We start from the raw sequence: 24,563 nt of genomic DNA on the forward strand, positions 1-24,563 counted from the left end.
CCTCTCCTCATATCATATGTAACCCAACACGCTTTCTGGAAGTTATTTCTGTTGTTATGGTATCTCTGACTTCCTGTTGTGTGCAGTATTACCATAGTGAATGCTTTACCTCTCAGCGTCTCTGCGGTTCCAAGGTAGACACACACACACACACACGCACACACGCACACACACGCACACACACGCGCACACACGCACACATACACGCACACACGCACGCGCGCATGCACACGCACACACACACACACACACACACACACACACACACACACACACACACACACACACACACACACACACAGACAGACAACTGAAAAAAATATCGGTCAACGTCCTGATGATGGCTGCTTGGCTGAAATGCGTCAGCTTTTTTTTTTCTAACCTCCTTAAAGGAATAGTTCACCCAAAAAAAATCTTATTTTCTATCAATTACACACCCCATGAAGCCTTGAATTCATGGAGATGTTTTTGTTTTTGTCGCATTCCTGAGCCAATAATTTGATGACCGGCGGTCTCTCCGGTAGGAGACTCAAAATTTCTCCTTTGAGTCTCCTACCGGATACATTAGCATCTTTCCCGCTGGTCATCAATTATTGGCTTAGGAAAACAACAAAAACTAAAAAATCTCCATGAATTCAAGGCTTCATGGGGTGTGTAATTGATAGAAAATAAGTCACTTTTTGGGTGAACTACTCCTTTAAGTGATGCCTTTGGTTTGGCTTTTGAAGTGCAGAAAGACCACACACCCTGAGGTAACACGTTTCAACACACACACACACACACACACACACACACACACACACACACACACACACACACACACACACACACACACACACACACACACACACACACACACACACACACACACACATTTACATTCTAGGGGGGGTCTTTCTGTACTTTTGGAATGTGAATTTTTATGGAGACTGCAGTGCTTTGATTCTTGGGGTAACTAGGAAGGCAAATAAAGATGTCTCCATTTATCTTTTCTGTTGGATTTAGTGTGCACACACAATTAGCATAATTATCAAATTATTCGCCCCAAAATGGGAAATGGCTATAACTTTGTTTGTGATGTCCAGAAATGAATTACCATGATGATGCAGTCATGCATCATTTCCCAATTAGCATAATGTGCAGGCATAATGAGGTCAAACTATGTTTACATGTCCGGGAATTCTTATCTTGCCATAAATAGATCATGCAACCTTTTGTCACTATCATAACTCTTTTTCCGTCATGTAATAATCAGGCCAAAACCAGGAAATAGCTATATATTTTTAGCTTGTAGTTCATTTAGAAATGTGATCTACAGTCTTAAGCCTGTTCGGATTTCCAGAAATGTATCTGTTGCCATAACTAAGTCATGCAACCTTTCCTAATTAGCATTATTTGCATAAATTATGTAAAACAAAATTAAAAATAAAGAAAATGAAAAACGGGTACAGACATCCCAGATTAAAGACCTAATGAAATGAAAAATATGTTTTTAAACTTTTAGAGCATAGTTGTGGGCATAATGAGGACAATAGATGCCCCCCAAAAAATTTGGCTTCTTGTCACTTCTTTGTCATCATCGATGCCAGGGTGATAATCCCCAAACTACAATGTGGAAGACAGCACACCCTTGGGGGAAAGTTTCAGCAAAACAGTCCCTGTCAAGGTACCAGCATCAAAGATGAGCCAACTGTCTATCTCGACAAGAAAGCCCTCAAGCACTTGCAGGGGAAACCTAAGGTTTACATAGTCACTTCACGGCAGGATATCAACTCAAACTGATGTCTTTTGTTCGTGCAATCTGATCAGCTATGCAAAGACACCTACTTCATCACTGGTGTGGGGAACAAGAAACGGATAATCAGAGGTGAATGCACTTGGTAAGGGGATGGCTGCAGCAGTGTTGATTTCCGCGACCAAAACTATGACGAAAAATGTTCGTCAACTACCTTTTTTCACTGACGAAAACTAAATATACGAAATAAATTACTAAGCTACGATGACTAAAACTAAGACTTAATATATTGACAATTTCGTCAACAAATAAAAACTAGACTAAAATGTTAGTGAGGGACTAGTGGAGAAGAGATCCAGTAGAACTAAAAGACAAGGCATTTTGGTTGCGCTCGGGTGTTGCGCTCTGAAAATAGCAGATCTACAAGCTCACAACGAGTGGTTAATGTATGTTTTATAATGTAATAATTTATGACTGAAAAGTAACTAAAGTTTTCAAATAATTGTAGTGGAGTAAAAGTACAATATTTGCCTCTGAGATGTAGTGGAGAAGTAAAAGTATAGACAATTTGAAATACTCTAGTAAAGTAACAATTGTACTGAAGTACAGTACTTGAGTAAATGCACTTAGTTACTTTACACCACTCGGCGGAGGGGGAGGGCCAACTGATGCCAGCCACACATCTCATCAAATGTGCCTGCATGCAGAAGACCCGTTGCACGTTACACTGTTCTCGCACGTCTCAGCGTATCAACTGCCCTTTGATGTGCCTGTGTGTGAGCAGATGAAGAGGTGTGTGTGTGTGTGAGCAGATGAAGAGGTGTGTGTGTGTGTGAGCAGATGAAGAGGTGTGTGTGTGTGTGAGCAGATGAAGAGGTGTGTGTGCGTGAGCACATGAAGAGGGTGTGCCTGTGTGTGAGAAGATGAAGAGGTGTGTGGGAACATCTGGTGGGCATCAATGATGACGACGAAGATGGAGATCCTTCAATTAACCCATTGACACCGGGAACGCATCTAGTGTAACCACTTTAACCATTATTTTATACTTTGGGGCTAATTAAAAAAATTGCAGATGTACAAGCTCATAGCGCGGCACCGAGTGCCGCGCTATGAGCTTATAGATCTGCTATTTTTGAAGAATCTTGAAAATTTGTGCAAATCATTGAATATATATACTATTATTTTTTTGAAGCGAACATTTTTTAACTCAAATCTTTGCTTCTGGGGGTCCCTGGAACAACATATTTTGAGATGGGGGTCCACGGCCAAATACTTTTTTTTGGGGTGGTCCTTGACATGAACATTTTTTCAAAAAACTCTTAGGATTTAGAATTCCCAGAAGCAAAGATTTGAGTGAAAATTTTCTGCTTTAAAATAATCTTAATATATTCAAAGATTTTACACACATTTTCACGATTTTTAAAAAAAATAGCAGATCTACAAGCTCATAGCGCGGCACTCGGTGCCATGCTATGAGCTTGTATATCTGCTATTTTTGAATAGCCAAAGAAGTCTTAAAATGACACAGATGTGTGTCCGGTCTTAATGGGTTAACATGGTCACATCACATCTTACATGGTAACACTCTTCACTCGTTGACAGCTGTGGAGGCATGGAATATGGAATATGAGTCATGGAATATGCCGGGACTATTTTGGTGCCATCAAGACTATAGCTTCATAATTGGTTTTAATTTCTTGTTTCTTATGTGCGCTGTACAGTTTATTGCTATTCAAATACACTTAACCTGGGATCTCTGTGAGCATTTTATTCTTCATGTCTATTTTTATTATGGATGGGCAATATTATCGATATCACGATATATCGCGATATTTTATTTCGCGATACTGTATCGCGATACTGTATACTGTATCGCGATAAATAAATAAAAACTTGGTGTGTATGTATTTATCTATGTTTTTTGCCACTCCAGCCCTATATGTCACTGTATTTCATCAAGTAGTGAAAATAGCTTGTGACAGGCCTTTTTTTTTTTTTTGCTTTTTCAGATACAGGCTTTATGAAAAACATTCAAAGAACCTATCACAGATCTGCAGCTACTCAATATGTAGTGTATATATAAACAATATGTAGTTGTGATATATGTATATATCGCAATATATCGCAATATATCACAATATATCGCAATATATCGCAATATATCGCAATATATCGCAATATCGTGATACGACCCAAGTATCGTGATGCGTATCGCAATATAATCGTATCGTGACCCAAGTATCGTGATACGTATCGTATCGTGAGATTGTTGCCAATACCCATCCCTAATTTTTTTTTAATATTCTTTATTTGACGTGATCATTTTTACGCAAATTATGCAAATGAGTTGAGTAAAAGTGAAAATGCAGCAATTTCCAGACATATGTTTGCACAACTTATGCAAATAATGCTAATAAGGAATGGTTGCATGACTTCTTTTTATGTTAACAGATTAATTTATGGACCGACTTAGACTGTAGTGTGAGCTTGTAGATCTGGTATTTTTGACAAGTTGTAAGACATATATATATGAATCAGGCTTCAGTGTAAGTAATACTATTAATCGGCTATTTTAAATATTTTACAAAAAATTTCAATCATTGAAAAAATCTGCATGTTGAAAGTGGTTAACTTACAGTTGTACAGGTAGCATAGGACTCATGGTCAGAGTAGCATGTCACATGTATGATTAATGGAAGAGATTATTCACATATTTCACATTGTAATAAATGTATTATTATTCATAGAACAGAGGTTTAGATCTCAGACTGTTGCTGGGTTTTTATACTTGAATACAGAGAACAGAGAAGTGTCTGTGTGTATATGCGTGCGTGTGTGCATGCACGTGTGTGTGTGTGCATGCGTGCGTGCATGTGTGTGTGTGTGTGTGTGTGTGTGAGAGACACACACACACACACACACACATACACACACACACACACACACACACACACACACACGCAGACAGAGCACAGCAGTACCAACATTATTATTATTGTTATAAGTTCAGTAAATACATAGCACGACACTTTCTGAAAGAACCGACTCCCCAGCTGCCACGGCAGTTGCCATAGCAACCAACAAAGCCCAGGCAGCTGTGTTTTTATGCACAAACCGTTGCACTGTGTGAGAGGCTCTGACTGTGAACACACAGCCAGCCATGATGTCACACCGCTGTAGTACCCTACCTGTCCACCAGGTGTCATCTTCTACCTCTACTAACCTACCTGTCAAATGAGGTCCTTAAATCTCAAACTTTTTTTCATTTCAAGGACCTCCATAACTCTGAGAGTGTGCAAATGGAACCAAATGGACCCGGCCCATTTGGAACCCAGTCAAGGAACCCTGAGGTTGCTGGATCCAACTTTGAGAACACACTGAATGAAATCCTTGTTTCCCCACACTTGCGTCCTTTCCTTGTGTCCGATTCCTTCCCACCGAGGATGCATGGAGGGAACGAGGCGGGGAGAGAGGATACTACGAAATGTTGTTTAGAGAATTTGGACGTGAATTCCTTTGATGTAAAGGTCGCTCTCCACCGCACAGACATCGGAGGCGGAAAGTGTTGGAAAGCTTCTGTTGCCGAAAATCTGCCGTTGAATGGGCGGTGGGTACACTGTCGCGTCGGGTCGCAATTTGTAGGGAAGCGTCGAAAGCCAACCGAACATGCTTCGCCCATCAGATAGCACTGCAGCGGGCTTGTTGTTGAAAAAGACGCCAAGCCATAGGCTTATATTTTAGCACCGTAGTAGCCGTCTGTCGGTGTCGGCTCTCAGGTGCATTCAGCACCTTTTTTTCACATAACCGACTGATCTACCGACTTCATTCGACTGCCAGTCTGACTCGGTAGTACTCTGTAGTAGTCTGTTTGATGGAGAGCTACCTTTAATTGACCTCCATTTCTGATGACAGCAACACAGCTGACACGCCCCTCAATGTCTTAGCATGATGTAGGGCCGTTATATTGCCAGCTGGAGGGGCAGGGTAATCATGTGTTATGCTAATCAGCTTGGAATTTCTTCCCTTAGTAGGACACTCTTTTGTTTCTTTGCTCCTATAGCTCCTCAGTGATAATATATCTCCTATTATTAATTCCTAGCTCCTTCGATTAGGATGAATAGACTTGACACGAGTGGCAGAATGGTGGACCGACTTCCACTCTCGGTTTGAGTGAGGATAGAGGATCAAGGAAAGAGTAGAGACACAGCCCAGATGTCACCTTTGTCACCTGTACTAACCTACCTGTCCACCAGGTGTCACCTTCTCCTATGTAGTCTATGACACTCATACAGAACTGAAGGAGTCCTGTGAGGAAGGAAGAGAAAGTGTAACACAAACTCTTGTTATGTAACATTGGCATCTTTACAGAAGCCAAGAATCTCCTCTTTGATTTAAAATACATTTTCAGATCTGCACAGATCTCTAACACCCCCCCCCACACACACACACTCCCATCACCGCCCCCAGTACCACGTAAATTAATATAGAAGTGAATGTATAATGTATGCTGCTATAGTATGTGAATACATTTACTGCTACCCTCTGTATGGGTGTGCTTGATGTGTAATTCATGTCTTTATTGTTTTGGTTTTGATGTTCGTGGGTCTGGTTAGGGCTCGGCAATTAACTGAAGACATATCGAAGCTTAATCATGCTCTTGTAGGTTAATTCAATAATCAAGAATATATTTGTGGGATTCTTTCTTTCTTTCTTTCTTTCTTTCTTTCTTTCTTTCTTTCTTTCTTTCTTTCTTTCTTTCTTATATCAATGAATCAAACCAGAAAACAAAAAAAAATTGGCTTAATCGATTAACTAGATTAACTTGCATGCCCTGCATGTAACATACTTTGTTGTACAATGGTGACGTGCAAAAATCTAGGCGATCTACAAGCTGTCAACGTGTCGCGATGAAATGCGTTGTGAGGTTGTAGAGCTGCTATTTTCACTATATGTATACAAAAAACGTTCATTAATCTTAATCGAGAAAAGGTTGATATTGATTTTAAGGCATGTCGACCTATAGTCTGGTGATGATGTTAAGAGCAGTTTAAAAGAATAAAAGTCTGCACAACAGCATTGCTCCTAAAAGTTTTTTTTTTTTAAAGACCGGGAACACATCTGTGTCATTTTAGATTTATTTGGCTATTAAAAAAAAGCAGATATACAAGCTCATAGCGCGGCCCAGAGTGCCGCGTTATGAGCTTGTAGATCTGCTATTTTTGAAAAATCGTGAAAAATTTTGCAAATCTTGGAATAGATATTCTTTAAAGCAAACATTTGTAAAACATTTAGTTCCAGGGACCCCCAGAAGCAAAGATTTGAGTTACAAATGTCAAAAAAATAACAATTCAAATATTTGCAAACATTTTCATGATTAAAAAAAAGATAGCAGATCCACAAGCTCGTAGCGCGGCACTCGGTGCCGCGCTATGAGCTTGTGGATCTGCTATTTTTGAATAGCCAAAGAAATCTAAAAAATGACAGAGATGCGTTCCCGGATTGAATGGGTGAAGTTAAAAGAAAACCAAACTTTTAGGAGCAATGCCGTTGTGCAGACTTGTAATTCTTTTCAACGGTTACTCAGTGTCCAGCACCAGCGGCGAACTGGACGTGTGCAACCCACTGCTGAAGCCATGATGTTAGAGCAGACACACATTTGCTGTATACTTGAGATTATTGTACAGGCTTTTTACTGTTCTACTTATTTTAATACCTTGTTTTGTTTTTAATCTCTATGTATGTGAAGCACTTTGTGAGCCATCTCTGTGAGAAGTGCTATATAAATAAAATGTACTTACTTACTTACTTACTTACACATATAGTGGGAAAGCAACGTGTTCCGGCGGTTAACCAGACCCCCTTCTCTCCTCATCAGCTTCATAGTCTCAGCTCCATTACAAGTGCATTATGGAATATGCAGCATGCGATGCTACTTCCCTCTGTGTAAAGTTTCTACATGTTCAATTTTTAATATGTATTCCTTTATTTATTAATGTATCTACCTACACTGTTATACCATAGCCTCTACGGTCTATAGTGCACACATCGCGTAAGGTATATACGGAAGTTTCAAGCTATACTTGTTTTTATCGTTTGAGTCAATAATTCAGATCTTTCCCCACTGTGTTGCTTCAGTGTAATGCACCAACCTCACTGAGACGAATTCCTCCTCTGTGCAAACATATACATGGCAATAAACAATTCTGATTCTTCCCTGTTATTTCCATATAAAGCAGAAATATTAAGATGTCGCCTTCCTATCGTTGTTGTTGTAGAGAGGTTGTAGATCAGCTATTTTGTTTGACGCTGCAAACAACAATGCAAAACAAGATATGACGACACGGTCATATTATACCAGGTTGCTCTCTCCAGCGTCCCCGCACGGAACCAAATGCACCCATGGTCCTGTACCCATTCGCTCGCGGACTTACAAAAACAGCCAAAATGGCAGGAAATAGTAAATAGTTTATGAACGGAGCTAAATCAGTTCTTGTGTGGAGATACAAGGTCTTCCACCCGACAGTGAGTGACCACATATTATGTGTGTGGTTTGTCCTCCTTCCAGATCCTCTGTCCATCGTCCAGCCATGAGTGACATCTTCGAGTCGGCAGCCAACTCCCTGGGTCTGTTCAACAGTCCCGGGCTCACCAAGGTGGAGCTGCGGGTCACCTGCAGGGGCCTGTGTGACAGGGACGCCCTCAACAAACCCGACCCCTGTGTCCTGCTCAAGATGCAGTCCCACGGACAGTGGATAGAGGTAGGTCAAAGGTCACGGTTCACCTCAACACACACACACACACACAGGCTGTTTCCGTTTCCACGAGTCCCGCAGTGACTGTCACTCACGAACATGCACGCACGCGCACGCGCACACATGCACGCACGCACGCACGCACGCACGCACGCACGCACGCACGCACGCACGCACGCACGCACGCACGCACGCACGCACGCACGTGTGCACACACACACACACACACACACACACACACACACACACACACACACACACACACACACACACACACGTGTGTGTGTGTGTGTGCATGCACGTGTGCACACACACACACACACATGCACATGCACATGCACGCACGCGTGCACACACACACACACACACGCATGCACGCACGCACGCGTGCACACACACACACACACACACGCCCGCACGCACGCGCACAATAAATGACATTAATAGAGTAGGAAAGGGGAGGTGTTTGTCCTCTGAAAAGGTTTTGAAAAGCGTTTCGAGCTTGTAGATCTGCTATCTTGTATACTTTTGTGTGACGCTGCAGTATGCTCAAATGGTTTTTAGAATCGGACTCAGGTCTTAATGAGTTAAAAGTCTGTGAATAATAGAGTGATGATGATGATGATGATGATGTCTGACGAGTCGTGATGACTATGTGTTGGTTGTGTTGTTGAGCTCTGCTCTGTGGCGTTATATACCAGTATAGAGACATGTAACTGTAACTGTAGTGTCACTGGTTACAGCTTCACCGCTGGAAAAAAGGTTATACCAAAGACCATTACACTGACAGACCAGTTACACCAGTAGTATCAGAGACAAACCAGTAACATCAGAGACAAACCAGTAACATCGGAGACAGACCAGTAACATCAGAGACAAACCAGTAACATCAGAGACAAACCAGTAACATCAGAGACAAACCAGTAACATCAGAGACAGACCAGTAACATCAGAGACAAACCAGTAACATCAGAGACAAACCAGTAACATCAGAGACAAACCAGTAACATCAGAGACAAAACAGTAACATCGGAGACAGACCAGTAACATCAGAGACAAACCAGTAACATCGGAGACAGACCAGTAACATCAGAGACAAACCAGTAACATCAGAGACAAACCAGTAACATCAGAGACAAACCAGTAACATCGGAGACAGACCAGTAACATCAGAGACAAACCAGTAACATCAGAGACAAACCAGTAACATCAGAGACAAACCAGTAACATCAGAGACAAACCAGTAACATCAGAGACAGACCAGTAACATCAGAGACAAACCAGTAACATCGGAGACAGACCAGTAACATCAGAGACAGACCAGTAACATCAGAGACAAACCAGTAACATCAGAGACAAACCAGTAACATCAGAGACAAACCAGTAACATCAGAGACAAACCAGTAACATCAGAGACAGACCAGTAACATCAGAGACAAACCAGTAACATCAGAGACAAACCAGTAACATCGGAGACAGACCAGTAACATCAGAGACAAACCAGTAACATCAGAGACAAACCAGTAACATCAGAGACAAACCAGTAACATCAGAGACAAACCAGTAACATCGGAGACAGACCAGTAACATCAGAGACAAACCAGTAACATCGGAGACAGACCAGTAACATCAGAGACAAACTAGTAACATAGAGCAGTGGTTCTCAAACTCTTTTGGCTCAGGGCAGCTCTGTAAATAACCTTTTCATCCACGGAACCCTGAATTACAGCACCTTGCATTTATGTTACATTACGGGATGTAAATATGCAAATCTTTCCCCCTTAAATACAGTATGTCACGAGGAAAACTTGAGAGAATATCCCTTTCCATTAGAGCAGATTGAAAATAACTTTATACTTGACGTTTACCCGCTTGAAGCCCAGCATCCCTATTCTGGGGGAACAGTCGCCAAAAATAGCAGATCCGCAAGCTCACAACGCATCACGTTGCGACGCGTTGTGAGCATGTAGATCTGCAATTTGGTGTAGATTGAAAAAGATCTACACGTACAAGTACAGTGCAACTCAGGTCCATTTTACTAAGTATAGACTATAGAAGTGATATTGATAAATTCCAAAGTATTCTGTGGCACCCCTAGACTTGCGTCACGGCACCCACTTTGAGAAACGCTGACATAGAGACAGCTTTTTATCTCTATTACAACCTGATTAATAAACTGTCCTGGTGTTCATCAGAGGGACACAGGATCCCTGAACCCTGATGCTCTGATTACAAACACTACAATTATCTCCCTCGTTAGCTCGTCTCGTTATTGCATTGTTACTGTGTCAGTTGAGTTACCAAACAGCAATGATAATTACACATAATCACAGGGTTTATGGACACTTGAATTTGAGAGAGAGAGAGAGAGAGAGAGTGTAGGAGGGACAGACAGTAGGAAAGCTGAGAGGGAGACGGTGTAGGAGAGACAGACAGTAGGAAAGCTGAGAGGGAGACAGTGTAGGAGAGACAGATAGTAGGACAGCTGAGAGGGAGACAGTGTAGGAGGGACAGACAGTAGGAAAGCTGAGAGGGAGACGGTGGAGGAGAGACAGATAGTAGGACAGCTGAGAGGGAGACAGTGTAGGAGGGACAGACAGTAGGAAAGCTGAGAGGGAGACAGTGTAGGAGAGACAGATAGTAGGACAGCTGAGAGGGAGACAGTGTAGGAGAGACAGATAGTAGGAAAACTGAGAAGGAGACAGTGTAGAGACAGACAGTAGGAAAGCTGAGAGACAGACAGTGTAGGAGAGACAGACAGTAGGAAAGCTGAGAGGGAGACAGTGTAGGAAAGACAGACAGTAGGAAAGCTGAGAGGGAGACAGTGTAGAGACAGACAGTAGGAAAGCTAAGGGGGAGACAGTGTAGGAGAGACAGACAGTAAGAAAGCCGAGAGGGAGACAGTGTAGGAGAGACAGACAGTAGGAAAGCTGAGAGGGAGACAGTGTAGGAGAGACAGACAGTAGGAAAGCTGAGAGGGAGACAGTGTAGGAGAGACAGACAATAGGACTGTCTGTTGCTGGATTAAAAACTTGGATTTCTTGTTCCTACTGGGGACTGGTGGGGACAAACTTTGGAAACTTCACATTATTGTGTGTGTATTAACACATGGAACTTGTTTCGGGTCTCGCAACATACACCCTCGCCCAGGTGACCCAGCCAGGGTTGATCAAGCCCCGACTTACGTCCCAGGTAGCTACCCACGGTCAGTCCTAAATAGGGAAAGACAGGGCCACTCAATACGCTTGTCCGAAACTACTCTGCCAGGAATGGGGGAGAGCGGAGGCTCTGGCACGATATATATATATATATATATATATATAGTACTCGCGTTAAGTCTTGCAAGGCTCTCCTCTCTCTCCCTGCCCTCAGTCTCCTGTGTCCTCCTTACACTCTCTTATCAAAATAAAGCATCTTTATATTAAAACAATTATATACGAAATGCAAATGCAAAAAAGTCGAGCACATACCTAAAAAGCACTTCAGATAAATAGGCGCATAGGTGCATTGCCATTTAGTGATTTAAAATCCAACACAACATCTTAAAATAAATTCTAAAACTAACAGCCAAACCACTGCAGGGACTTCCAAATGGGGGGATTGTTTGTGTGCAGCAGTGCTGCTGTGCTCTGCACCGACCACCTGCTTTTCTTGGGGGGGGTAGACCAGACAGGAGACCATTACAGTATAATCACGCCTGCCATTTATCAGCATTTTGTTTTCACGACTATAAAAGTAATATTTTTGTAGTTCAAACAAAAAGTTTTTTTTTGTGAAAAAGTTATTATGATCAGTAACAGGAGTCTCCCTGTCTCTCCATCTCATTAATAAACAAAAACATATTTTCAGTTGGGTTGCCAATTTCTGCCAATCAGGAGACAGCACCCAGCTTATATTTGATGGTGTTCCAGTTTCAAATGTTCCTGCTCATTTCTTTGTGGCACCACTTCCCAGTTCACCTGTTTATCCTGTATCCTGTAGGAGTTCTCTCTTCTAATTGGATACAATTGGTAACCCAACCTGAAAAAGAGCTGGCGAGACAGGGAGACTTTGAGAACCTCTGTTGTTTTATTGCGAACGCGGAAGGAGGCCTCCGACCAAGTGGAGCTTACTATGTAACCCTGCTCAGGTTGTGTGTATGTCTGTCTGTCTGTCTGTATGTCTGTTTGTGTGCATGCACTACCTATGTAGAGGGCGCCAGAGTGCAGGAATTTAGACAATGCTCTGATTTAAATGCAACACCACACACACACACACACACACACACACACACACACACACACACACACACACACACACACACACACACACACACACACACACACACACACACACACACACACACACACACACACACACATGTTCTCTCCCCATCCCCCATCACAGTGAAATAACACGGATTACAAGTCCGTAAATACACATTATTTTCGAGCTGCGTTCGCTTCCAGCGTTCGCGCGTCTTACTTGTAGTATAGTATAGTATAGTATAGTATGGTGTGGTGTGGTGTGGTGTGGTGTGGTGTGGTGTGGTGTGGTATGGAATGGTATGGTATGGTATGGTATGGTATGGAATGGAATGGAATGGTATGGTATGGTATGGTATGGTATGGAATGGAGTGGTGTGGTGTGGTGTGGTGTGGAGTGGTGTGGTGTGGTGTGGTGTGGTGTGGAATGGTATGGTATGGCATGGCATGGCATGGCATGGTATGGCTTGGTATGTTATGTTATGTTATGTTATGTTATGTTATGTTATGTTATGGCATGGCATGGCATGGCATGGCATGGCATGGCATGTTATGTTATGTTATGTTATGTTATGTTATGTTATGTTATGTTATGTTATGTTATGTTATGTTATGTTATGTTATGTTATGTTATGTTATGTTATGTTATGTTATGTTATGTTATGTTATGTTATGTTATGTTATGTTATGTTATGTTATGTTATGTTATGTTATGTTATGTTATGTTATGTTATGTTATGTTATGTTATGTTATGGTGGAGATGCAGAGCAGGTGAGCTTCCTATCATTGGCTATGATTGCGCAGCCTCAGCTACAGTTGAGACTTTGTAGAAAATCAGATGAGTGGAAATAGCGACACTCCAAAATAAAAAGACATTTAGCTCAGGTTGGTCTTTTGTTATTGTGCTACTTCAGGTTGCTATTCAGCTGGTCGAGGCAGGCTTTGATCTTAGTTTCCAGGGTCTGTCTTTGTCCCAGCTCGTGTCGTCTCTCACTTTTTCTCGCGTTTTCTCAATGGTCAACACGTTTAGATCACTTGTTGAGGATGATCAAATTTTTTCATCAATTCTGTGGCTAATTCGTATTCGTCGTATTTATGCGTAGACCATATGGAATAAGATTATGTCACCTATTCAGACAATTGTTATTCCATGGCACTGCAGTGATGTTACTTATTGTTTCAGGTACTCTAGTTCCTTGTACATAATTTAATTTAATTGGATGTACTCCAATGTGGTCTCTGTGAGGATTTGATTATCAAAGCTTGAGCTTTGACTACGGCAGTCGCCTTATCTTGTTAAATTACTGTTTGTCACCAGGCTGAAATTCCGAGCACCATGGTAATATCCCAGGGAGCCCTGCTAAGCTCTCTCCATCCGAGTGCATTTAACTTTTCATTAACTCTCAAATAGAATATTCAACTGAATCTTGTCCCTGGGTCGCAGTCAAACTGTCAGATGTTCTTTCTAAAACTATCCAATTAAGGATAATATGGTTGACTACTGTAAATATATATAAACAAAACTATTGGACAGGAACAAAGAAATTAAGTGTTTGAAATGAAGTGTTTTTGTAATCAGGTTTCAAAGGAGTTTTTGAAGCCCCTTGCCAAATACTGCTATTTTAACTGGCCAATTACTGATGTTTTGTTTAGATGAAAAATGTGTAACTACGTCTGACTACTTTCTGTAAAAAACATACAGAAAAACATATTTACAATAAAACTGGCAATAAAACACAAGTCAAATGTTTTAGTGTGAGCCAAGGTCAAACCTTGCCTTCGATGGCAAGATTATGGTATAATATGGGTTACAGTTTAATATGGCTTAGACTAGATTTGAACCACTTTACCTTATATACTTTGTTGTACGTAAAATATTAAAAAGCTGATGTACAAGTTCACAACGCGTCGCAACACAATGCGTTGTGACCTTGTAGATCTGTGGAGGTTTAAGCTCAACCCCTCATAATAGTGGATCAATAGCTAGGATATTTGGACAGCTCCTAGTGCTGAACCCCTTTATAGTGGATCAATAGGTAAGATATTTGGACAGCTCCTGGTGCTGAACCCCTTTATAGTGGATCAATAGCTAGGACGTGGACAGCTCCTGGTGCTGAAATAGCAGCCGTATGGTCTGTGGTATGAAAACAATGATGCCAGTTAAGTCAATCAATCAAAATGTACTTTTACTTATACTGTTTGTGACTGTGGGCCACGGCACCACACATGTGAACAGTAACAAAGCAAATTTATGAAATGATGATAGCAAAATCAGCGCAAAAACATCAGAATGCGCTCGATCATGGAGAGCCTGGGAGGGGTGGTGGTGCATAAAGCCACTGACCCTGAAACAACAGAGCAAACAGTACGCCTGCTATATTTGGGATACGAATTACAGCCGTTCATTCAAATGAGCCATTTATTAATCCATTCAATCCGGGGACGCACCTCTGTCATTTTAGATTTCTTTGGCTATTTGTAAAATATGTTGTTCCAGGGCCCCCCCAGAGGCAAATATTTGAGTAACAAATATTCGCTTTAAAAAATATATAAATTCTAAGATTTATACGATTTTTCAAAAATAGTTGATCTACAAGCTCATAGCGGCACTCTGCTATTCTTGAATAGCCAAAGACATCTTAAAATGACAGAGATCATGCGTCCCCGGATTGAATGGGTTAACAAAATTCAAAACACAATTTGGCTATTAAATACAGTAACAATAACCCTTAGTACTCAATGTGAAAACTGGCTTCTCCCATCGGTCCCATTGTTTTGGATGTCTGGTGATATTAACGTCACTTTAATTTGCAGGCAGTTAGTTCTCAGGGTTGTTACGTGTCGATCGATTCCTCTTGTGTTAACTTGTTGTTAACTAGTTGTACGAACGCTTGTTTTCTATTGTTGTATTGTTTATTGGATCTTGTTTAGTCGATACACTTATTTGTTTTAGCTCATGCTCATTTGATTTAGCTATTTTGTCTCATCTGTTTAAGGAAATAGGTAGCTGATATATTGCACTTTTACCTTAGCGCTAGGTATACTCTTGGTTGCTTGTTTTTGCAGAAAATGCACTAAAGACTTCTGGTGATTAGTAGTTTTCGTTCCCTACCTATGTTGAATACACTTATTGTAAGTCGCTTTGGATAAAAGCGTCTGCTAAATGACTGTAATGTAATGTAATGTGTTTCTTTATTGAATCTGTGGATGGAAAAGGACGAGTCACATGTAGAGTCGTAAAGGGAATATTATGAGCACACATAAAATGTGAGTCTCTTGACCGTGCTGTACTCGTCTGAGGCAATCACCAACTCCGCGGTGCTTAAAGGTTCTATGACATTAATTTTCACTTTTTAAAAAAAAATGTTTTTTTTGAGGTTCTATGACCTCAATTACACCCAAGAAATCTGAACTTTGAACATTCAGTGGATTTTCTGTGGTCTCGGGTTTTCTGAATAATTAGGCTGAAAAGTAATCTGTGATTGGCCCTTGGGCAGTGAAGTCACAGGCCATTAATCCCGCCCACTCTCCTCCTCGCCCCTCCCCTCCCCTATCCTTTCCTTTGGGGGGGGCGAAGCAGAGGCGATGATTGACAGGCAAAATCCCTCAACAGCGACACCCGCAGGCAAAATATTCTCTTTTCATTGCAGTTGAAAAGGCTTTAGAAATGTGGGAGAAAAACACCTGCCATGGATCACTGGAGTGGATTTTTTTGTTAAAACTTTCTATACACGTTTGAAGGACCATGACAAAGACTTTTAATGTGTGGTAAGACTGAATGTCATGAAACCTTTAACGCATCGCTCAGCCAGGAGGTTGTTTGTAAATCAATCTCCATCTGTAACGCAGCCTCATCCAATGACAGGATCAGGTTCTCCTCTTGATGAGCCTCCTCCTCTTGGCTGGTACACGCACAACAAAGTCCTTTGGGACAGGAGTAGTCCTCAAACCTAGAGAAGCTGACCCGTAGATGTTTGATGTGCTCACATCAGACCTCTCAGGTCGTCTGGGACAGTCACTGGTCTGCTTTCTGAAACCAGAGTCAGAACTCAACGTGGAGAAGCAGTATGCAGTTTTTTTTTTACCACATATCTGGACATAGTAAATTATTGTCTCCGCCACACACTCCCTGGATGCCAGAGCAGAACTTCTGCCCCACATTTTTCACATAGGCCTGTTATAGCTCCGCCAGGAGGCCACTTTGTGCAAATCATATTTTTTGACAGTACTCCTACAGATTTTGCCCAAAAATCATGCAAATCGGTACACAGTATCTCTATAGTCATTAAACAAAACTAGTCATTCAGATTTTTAATATTCCATCTTGATTGGCTAAAAATGGCTTCTAAAGTTTGTAGGAGTGCTCAGTTTTGAACAAAATGCCTCAAATCATGAACACAGCATGCAATTTCCATGATATTTTGCACGCACATTCCCATTAGGCCGAGGAAGAAATGCCACTTGAAAATTTTCAAATCAGCCTCATGGTGGCGCTATAACAGGCCCATTTATGTTTTTACCTATAACTGCACCGATCTGTGTAAAACTCTGTATGCGCACTCCCTAGAGGTCAAAGAAAAACCTTTGCCTTGCATTTTTTACTTCTGCCTTTTATAGCGCCACCAGGAGGTAGACTTATGTAAAACATATTTCTTTATATTACTCCTTCCGATTTTATCCAAATTTCACGCAAATCGGTACACATGATCTCTATAGTCATGTGATCAAGCCGGATGTGTTTCATTTTTCATATTCCATCCTGATTGGCTAAGATTCACATCTAAAGTTTGCAGTAGTGGCTTGTTTTGAACAAAATGCCGCAAATCATGAACGCAGCATCCGATTGCGGTCAAACTTTGCACGCACATTCACACTATGTTGAGGAGCAAATGCTACCCTTTTAACATTGGCCTGTTATAGCTTTATTCTCGTATTTCTATTCTGTTTAATAACTATTTTTGATTGCATTGTTTCTTCTGCACTTTGTCTTCCCCGTGAATGACGCTTTGTGAGCTTGTCGATCTGCTATTTTCTGCGAAGGTTTTCCCACAGAATATGGATCCTGGGGTTTCTTAAGTGGTTACACTTTTTCATGTCCCGTAAATGATGTATTTATTTGGCCGCGGACCCTCATCTGAACATGTTTTGTGGCAGGAATTGATTGATCTTGTGATCTGTGATTTTGTGGCAGGAACTTCCATACAAGCTGCAGGTTGCGCTGCTTTAGTTGGCTAAAGATATACACTGAAAATGCTACTCTGGACATGAAGTTTCCGTCTCCCAGAAAGTCAAGTAGTCAGCCCTAATCTTGCTCAATCTAAGGCAGTGGTTCTCACCGTGGGGTGCAAGGAACCCCCCATGGGTCCTTGAGGGGGTCCCAGGGGGTCCCTAACTAAATGAATTATAGCTTATCTTCATAGTTATAACATGAACAAGTAAATACAACTTAGAGAACATAGAATGTCTATCAAATGGGGGGGTCAAGAGCATATCAAACTGAGGGTCCTTGAAATGGAAAAGGTTAATAATCATTGCTTTATTTCACCTGTGAGTCTGGCATGAAGGACACTCTGGTGTCACTCTGAAGTCACTGTAGTGCAATGGTTCTCAAACTGTGGGTCGGGACCCCCAGGGGCCCTCCATATGATACCAATGAAACAACATACAGTAACACCAACACCAAATACAGGGCATCTGCACATTTCTAAAGTGACTAAAAATAATAATAATAATAATAATAATAAATAACACCATTACTGTAATCAACAAATTATACTATGAAATATGGTCAAACAATATTTATCGGTGGAGCCGAGTCAAGCTAAACGTAATGCCTCAACTGGGGGGTCGTGACCTGAAGACACAACATAGACACAATAACTGCGCTCCAGCTGTGCTGTCAGAGCCTCATCAAATTATTTATTTGGCTGCGGAATCTGTTAGATTTACTGCTGAACCTTGACAACATAAAAGTAAATCATAAATAAACAAGGTACTTGGTTCAGTGATTCTGTGAGGTGAGGAGGGTATCCCTTGAATAAAAATCGCTACACAGGTGATTACAATTGTATGAATCGAAATGATTTTATTACCCTTTAATCTAAGTTGCAATTATTTATGAGTCTATTAAACAATCAGAATGAATTATCAAACAAACAGAAAAGATACAATACCAATCAAACTGGATACAAAAATTCTCTCCCTATCACAAAGTAGATGCTTCAGACAAGGCGATATTTTGCACTGAAGCATTCTGCCCCTATTCCAGCGATACATACATTTTCATAAAACATTATCAATAGATGTCGCTGTTGGTTGCAGAAGATGGTTGATCACTCTTCCTGCTGTTCTCACGCTGGACCGTAGCCTTGGCATCTTCATCCTCCCCTCGAAGGCATCTGGATGGCTATACTCCCTAACTTTTAGGCGCTGATAAGCTTCTATGAGACCTATTGTCTATAATAAGTTGGCCAAGGTATATGGCATTTTTAGTTTATATTTCCTGGGAACTAACACCCTGAATTCTGCTGTGTAATTTTATGGCATTTTGATATCCATTTAAAGCTTTTAGTATATTACTATAAGAGTATTACAACAAGAGTATACGATTGTTATGACCTAATATTAATTTTGAGGCAGACTAGTGCCTGTATTTTTCAGTGAGGCATTCCTTTAGAAAAAGGGAGTGAATGAGAGAGAGGGAGAGACAGGGCCCCTTTCACTATGATCTCCTCTCATCCTTGGTAAACACATTTTCTTTGAATAAGGTTATAATGACACAGTTAAACTAAAACTTAACACTTTTAGTCATACTAATGATTAAAATATACGGTATATATACAGTACACAGTATAATAGTCTATATATCAATGTGTGGCTTAAGTGATTAGAATAGCTGAACTTATAGCAGTTATATGTTTAAACAGCAGGATATAAACATGAGCCACTATAAAAAATATCAAAACATCATATGACCAGGCCGTAGCTATAAATCAAAGGTCCTCTATTCTAGATTTATGTATTAGTTCCCCCTTTTTACTCTTCTAATTTTCCTTCCAGTCCCCCTTTCAAATTATTTATTTGGCTGCGGAATCCCATCAGAAAAGATTCTATGCCATGGATCCCCCTTACAAGATTTGTGTTTAAAAAATATTCAAAATATTTCAAATATTTTCAAGACTTTTTTGCAAATAGCTATCTACAACCTCACAACTTGTTGCGATGTGACGTGTTGTGAGCCTGTAGACCAGCAATGTTCAAATAGCTGTATAGATGTATATAGGGTTAAAGTGGTTAAACATTTTGATGCTATGTTAACTAATTTACCCCCTGGAACCCCCTTTGAGAACCACTATTATAGTGTACACCCAACAAGCAAACAATCCAATAATAATGCTAATACACTTGGGGGGGGTCACTGATGCCAAGCAATAATTCTGAGAATAAAAGTACGTCAAATAATTATTCAAATAAGTTAGGCCACTGTTTCCACTGTTTGTAACAGAGAAGCGGTCAGTCCTTCTCAAATCACATTTATTATTCACAACATCAAAAGGGGAAATAGAACCCAGCTCATTAACAGCCTGTCATAACTCAAATAGGCCATTAATGGGCTTGTCCTCTTTTCAGTTTCAACCAATTTCCTAAATTAGCCTTTGATTATGTTCTGGGCTGTCAACTAATGGCTTCGAGAAAAAAAAGCCTGAGGCCAAAATTACTTGCCAACCCCTGGGTTAGAGTCGAAAATAAATTCTCGGTCTGACGCTGCTGCCGGAGAATGCACTCGCTCTCACTCAATAAATTAGCGTTTAACTTTGATATTGCTTGCAGTCAACACAGCTCACGGTTCGAGAAGCTGACACGGATAACTCCATCCTTGTCAGCCTCTGACGACAGCTGCCGAAGCTGCCAGTCAGCAAAGATTTAGAGACAAGCTTTAGGACACTGGGTGTGGCCCCCAGCCAATCCACTGCCTGTGTCACAGGGCTCATCAGAGAGAAATGTGACCAATCACTCAGTGGAGAGGACCAATTTCCCCACAGCAGCAGGCAGTCTCCAGTAATCAACAGTCTTATGATACCGCAGGCTGGTGTTAGTCCGTTTATAGCCAAGGCTTCAGTCTCCACCTCAGAACAAGGAAAAATACAGAATAATACAATGCCAAATATAATAGATCTGAATAATACTACCGACTAAAATACGCAACATTGAGTAAAAGTACAAAAGCATCTGCATCAAAATATACGTAAAGTACCAAAAGTAAAAGTACTACATTATGCATTTCACAAGTTCAAAATGTATAAAAGATCTTTTGAAAATAGTCGATCTACAAGCTCACAATTTTCAAATGGACGAAACATATTATAGGGATGAAGTGGTTAGTGTGTTTTGTAATAATAATCAAAATCTACATAGTAACTAGTAGCTAAAGTTTTCATATAATTGTAGTGGAGTAAAAGTACAATATTTTCCTCCGAGATGTAGTGGAGTAGAAGTAAAAATATTGAAAATTGTAAATACTGAAGAAAGTAAAAATACCTCAAAATTGTACTTTACACATGGGGTGCCAAAACCGTTTATAAACGGTTTTGCAAAAGGTGCAAATACTCACGCGGAGTGCCAAAACCGTATTGAAACGGTTTTGGTGTCTTTTTGTTTTTTCGTTTTTTTTCCACACGGGAGGGGCTGGAGCAGCTCTGGGAGTACCCATTGTGATCCTGAGAAGGATAGGCCAAATGGATCACCGGAAACAAAAACATGGCTCCCCATCCGCTTCCTGTCTATTTCCTTCTTTAAAACAGTTGAATCTGTTTCCGGTGGGGAAAACCGGTCATGCGCGATGCGCGATCCCCCCCCGTTGTAACTCGCAAGTGAAATGTTATTGTTCCAGGATGTAGCTAGGGTCATCGCGCTACATGAATGGATGCTTTTTTTTACGTGGATTTGCTCGTCGTTGAGTCTAGAGCTTTAAACAGCAAAGCGCAGTCAATGGGGAGAATGCTGGCACCCACGGTAAGTTGTTATGAAAAAATCCCTGCACCCAATGTGTTAAGTACACTACTTGAGTACATTAGTACTTAGTTACTTTACACCACTGCCTACTCTAGAGCAGGATAGGTGTGCGGCACGTTGAACCAGACGCTCCTCAATACAACAGGTTTGGAATCTGTTGGGACTCCCTTACATGCAACAACAAACACTTTGCACACAAACGAATGTCACCCACTGTTTGAACGTGAACCTGTGATGTGACAATAAAGGCGCTTCTGATCCCGATCTCCTGCACTGCTAAACATGATCAACTTTGTTATGTGAAAACTAAACCCTAGCTATGAATTTTGACATTTCAAACACTCGCAGAAGTTACTGTAGTTTGTCTGAACAGGGCAGAACTCATTATCTCATGGTTGAAATGCTAACACTGTGACATTTCAGGAAACCCACCTCCACATTATTCACACTAACTCGAACCGATCGTTCTGTGTAGATTCATGAGGTTTCGTCACTCACTCATACAGGTATGTCACTGACATTCTCAGACTATGCCGAAAGGAAACTATTCAGATCATCTAATAGACACGGTGTGCTTTAAGTTTGACAAAGAAAGTAAACAAGAAGAACTTGCAAAATACCAGAAAAATGTCACAGTGTGTCACAGTGCGGAAACAAGCAAAAAGCAAAAAAAACTAAAGGGTTTACTAAATCAGAAACAGCCCAAAAATACAAATACGGGAACATTCACTTTTTACAAAGTGGCAGGTCTGAATTCTCAGAAACACAGGAAAAGCTTAAACAGGTATATAGTAACATAAAGTACAAACTGGCAAGGGGCTTTGAAAACAGAGAGTATATGCATAAAAGCATAACTGACAACTATAACAAAGAAAGAAACCATAAAATAAACAAAAAAAGGACACCTCAAAATAAGAGAACACACCGCAGTGAGACAGACCATGACAATACAGAACAAATGGGAGTAGACAGAATATTCATACATGCAGCAGCAAAAGGATTATGCTCCCATCCAAAACACATACTGTAGCACTTGGCCATGGCGTTTACACACACGTTTGCACTCAAAGGACAGCAATGGAAATAAGCTTTAATTTTTTTGTTGTATATGTATATGTATATGTATATGTATATGTATATGTATATGTATGTGAATATGTATATGTATATGTATATGTATATGTATATGTATATGTATATGTATATGTATATGTATATGTATATGTATATATATTTATATATACACGCACGCACGCCCGCCCGCCCGCCCGCCCGCCCGCACGCACGCACGCACGCACGCACGCACGCACGCACGCACGCACGCACGCACGCACGCACGCACGCACGCACGCACGCACGCACGCACGCACGCACGCACGCACGCACGCACGCACACACACACACCTAGGCCAATCTGGCTTTGGCATCCAGGGAGTGTGTGTGCACAGTTTCGCAGCCACCGGGCCAACAGTGCCGGATATTAGCTGTTCACAGACAGACACACGGACACATGGACACACGGACGGACGGACGGACGGACAGACAGACAGACAGGGTGCAAAACATAGTCTCGGCCATGTCTTTCGGCCTGGCGGAGACAATTATACAATTGGGGTGGTTGTATTTTGTCTGCTCTTCTATTGAGACATTTTGATCGTGTCAAAGGTCATGTCTCACCTAGACACATGATCTGACACGAAGTTTGACCTGAAGGTCAAGATTCAATGTATCCCCTGAGCAAGCAGGCAGGCTCTTAGCTCAATGGTTAAAAAGTCAGCACTTGCGCAGGAAACCGGGTTCAAATCCAGGGTAGAAGAGGAAAGTTACATAGCCTATTGTGCAGCTTTAAACTACAAGTAAAATCATCCACTTTCTCTTCCTAATCTCTTTAGTCCCTCTGCTCACTTTCACATACTCAAGCAGAGAAACAAATCATCTCCATATACCTTTCTGCCCAACATCCAAACACCAAAATTGCATAAACTTCAGAGGTACCAAATTGTTGAGTGCCCTGTCGCTGACACTAAAGTCCTCCACCTCTCTGGCATTCAGCCCCGTGGAGACGTTCTCTGTGTGCTACGAGTTCTAAGTCGCGATTGTTGTAGGCTATTTCCATATTGTATATTCGCCCTTTACCTTTTTCCCCATGTTTTCTCATTCTACCTTGTTTGCTAATTCCCCCCCCCCCCAATTGTCCTATTTTATCTTGTTTATTCTTTACTGTGATATATGCTTCCCTAGGTTGCTATCTTTTCTTTTCTTTTTCTATTTTATGTTCTGTCAAGATTTGTTTATGTTTTGATGGGAGAGGGCATTGTGTAAGCCCTCTGTGCTTCCCTCCTCTCCAGTGCAGTATGTATTGTCTTTTTGCTCTTGGTGTAATTAGTTTTTGCTGCACATGGTTCAAATAAGTAAAATCAAAACTTTCTGTGACTTTTTTTTTTAAATATATTTTGTGGGGCTTTTTTCTGCCTTAATTGATAGGATAGTGGGCTGACAGGAAATGGGGAGAGAGATGGGGGGGGTGGTACACAGCAAAAGGTTGTCGGGATCGGGAGTCGAACCCGCAACACGCTGTCAAGCTGGATTACCAGTAACCTTGCATCACCAGTCTTTCCACCTCGGAGGAAAGCCTGGTATCCGTTATGAATGGCCCGTGTGATCCGGTCTAGGCCACACCTACTGAAAAAAAAGCAATTCTATTTCCGGAAGTTGCGTGTTCCGGTTTGGCGGAGCCGCTTTGTTTTGGTTCCTCCTGTTTGTTTCCCTATTTAAATGAAATACAATTTCTTCGTGGGATAACAAAGGTAGACAGACGC

At 41.2% G+C, this 24,563-nt stretch overlaps 1 protein-coding gene across 1 annotated transcript in view; it reads left to right on the plus strand.

Annotated features, from left to right (window-relative positions):
* Positions 1-24,563, plus strand: part of cpne4a (copine IVa) — a gene marked incomplete at its 3' end in the record, with an annotated part of 212,380 nt that overhangs the window by 25,676 nt on the left and 162,141 nt on the right. The window contains exon 2 of the mRNA XM_080427247.1: positions 8,301-8,493. Coding sequence (XP_080283373.1) covers positions 8,301-8,493 — 193 coding nt within the window. The remainder of the gene's footprint in view (positions 1-8,300; positions 8,494-24,563) is intronic.

This window comes from Gymnoscopelus braueri (assembly GCF_963280865.1).
Source record: "Gymnoscopelus braueri genome assembly, chromosome: 4".
NCBI classification, from domain to species: domain Eukaryota; kingdom Metazoa; phylum Chordata; class Actinopteri; order Myctophiformes; family Myctophidae; genus Gymnoscopelus; species Gymnoscopelus braueri.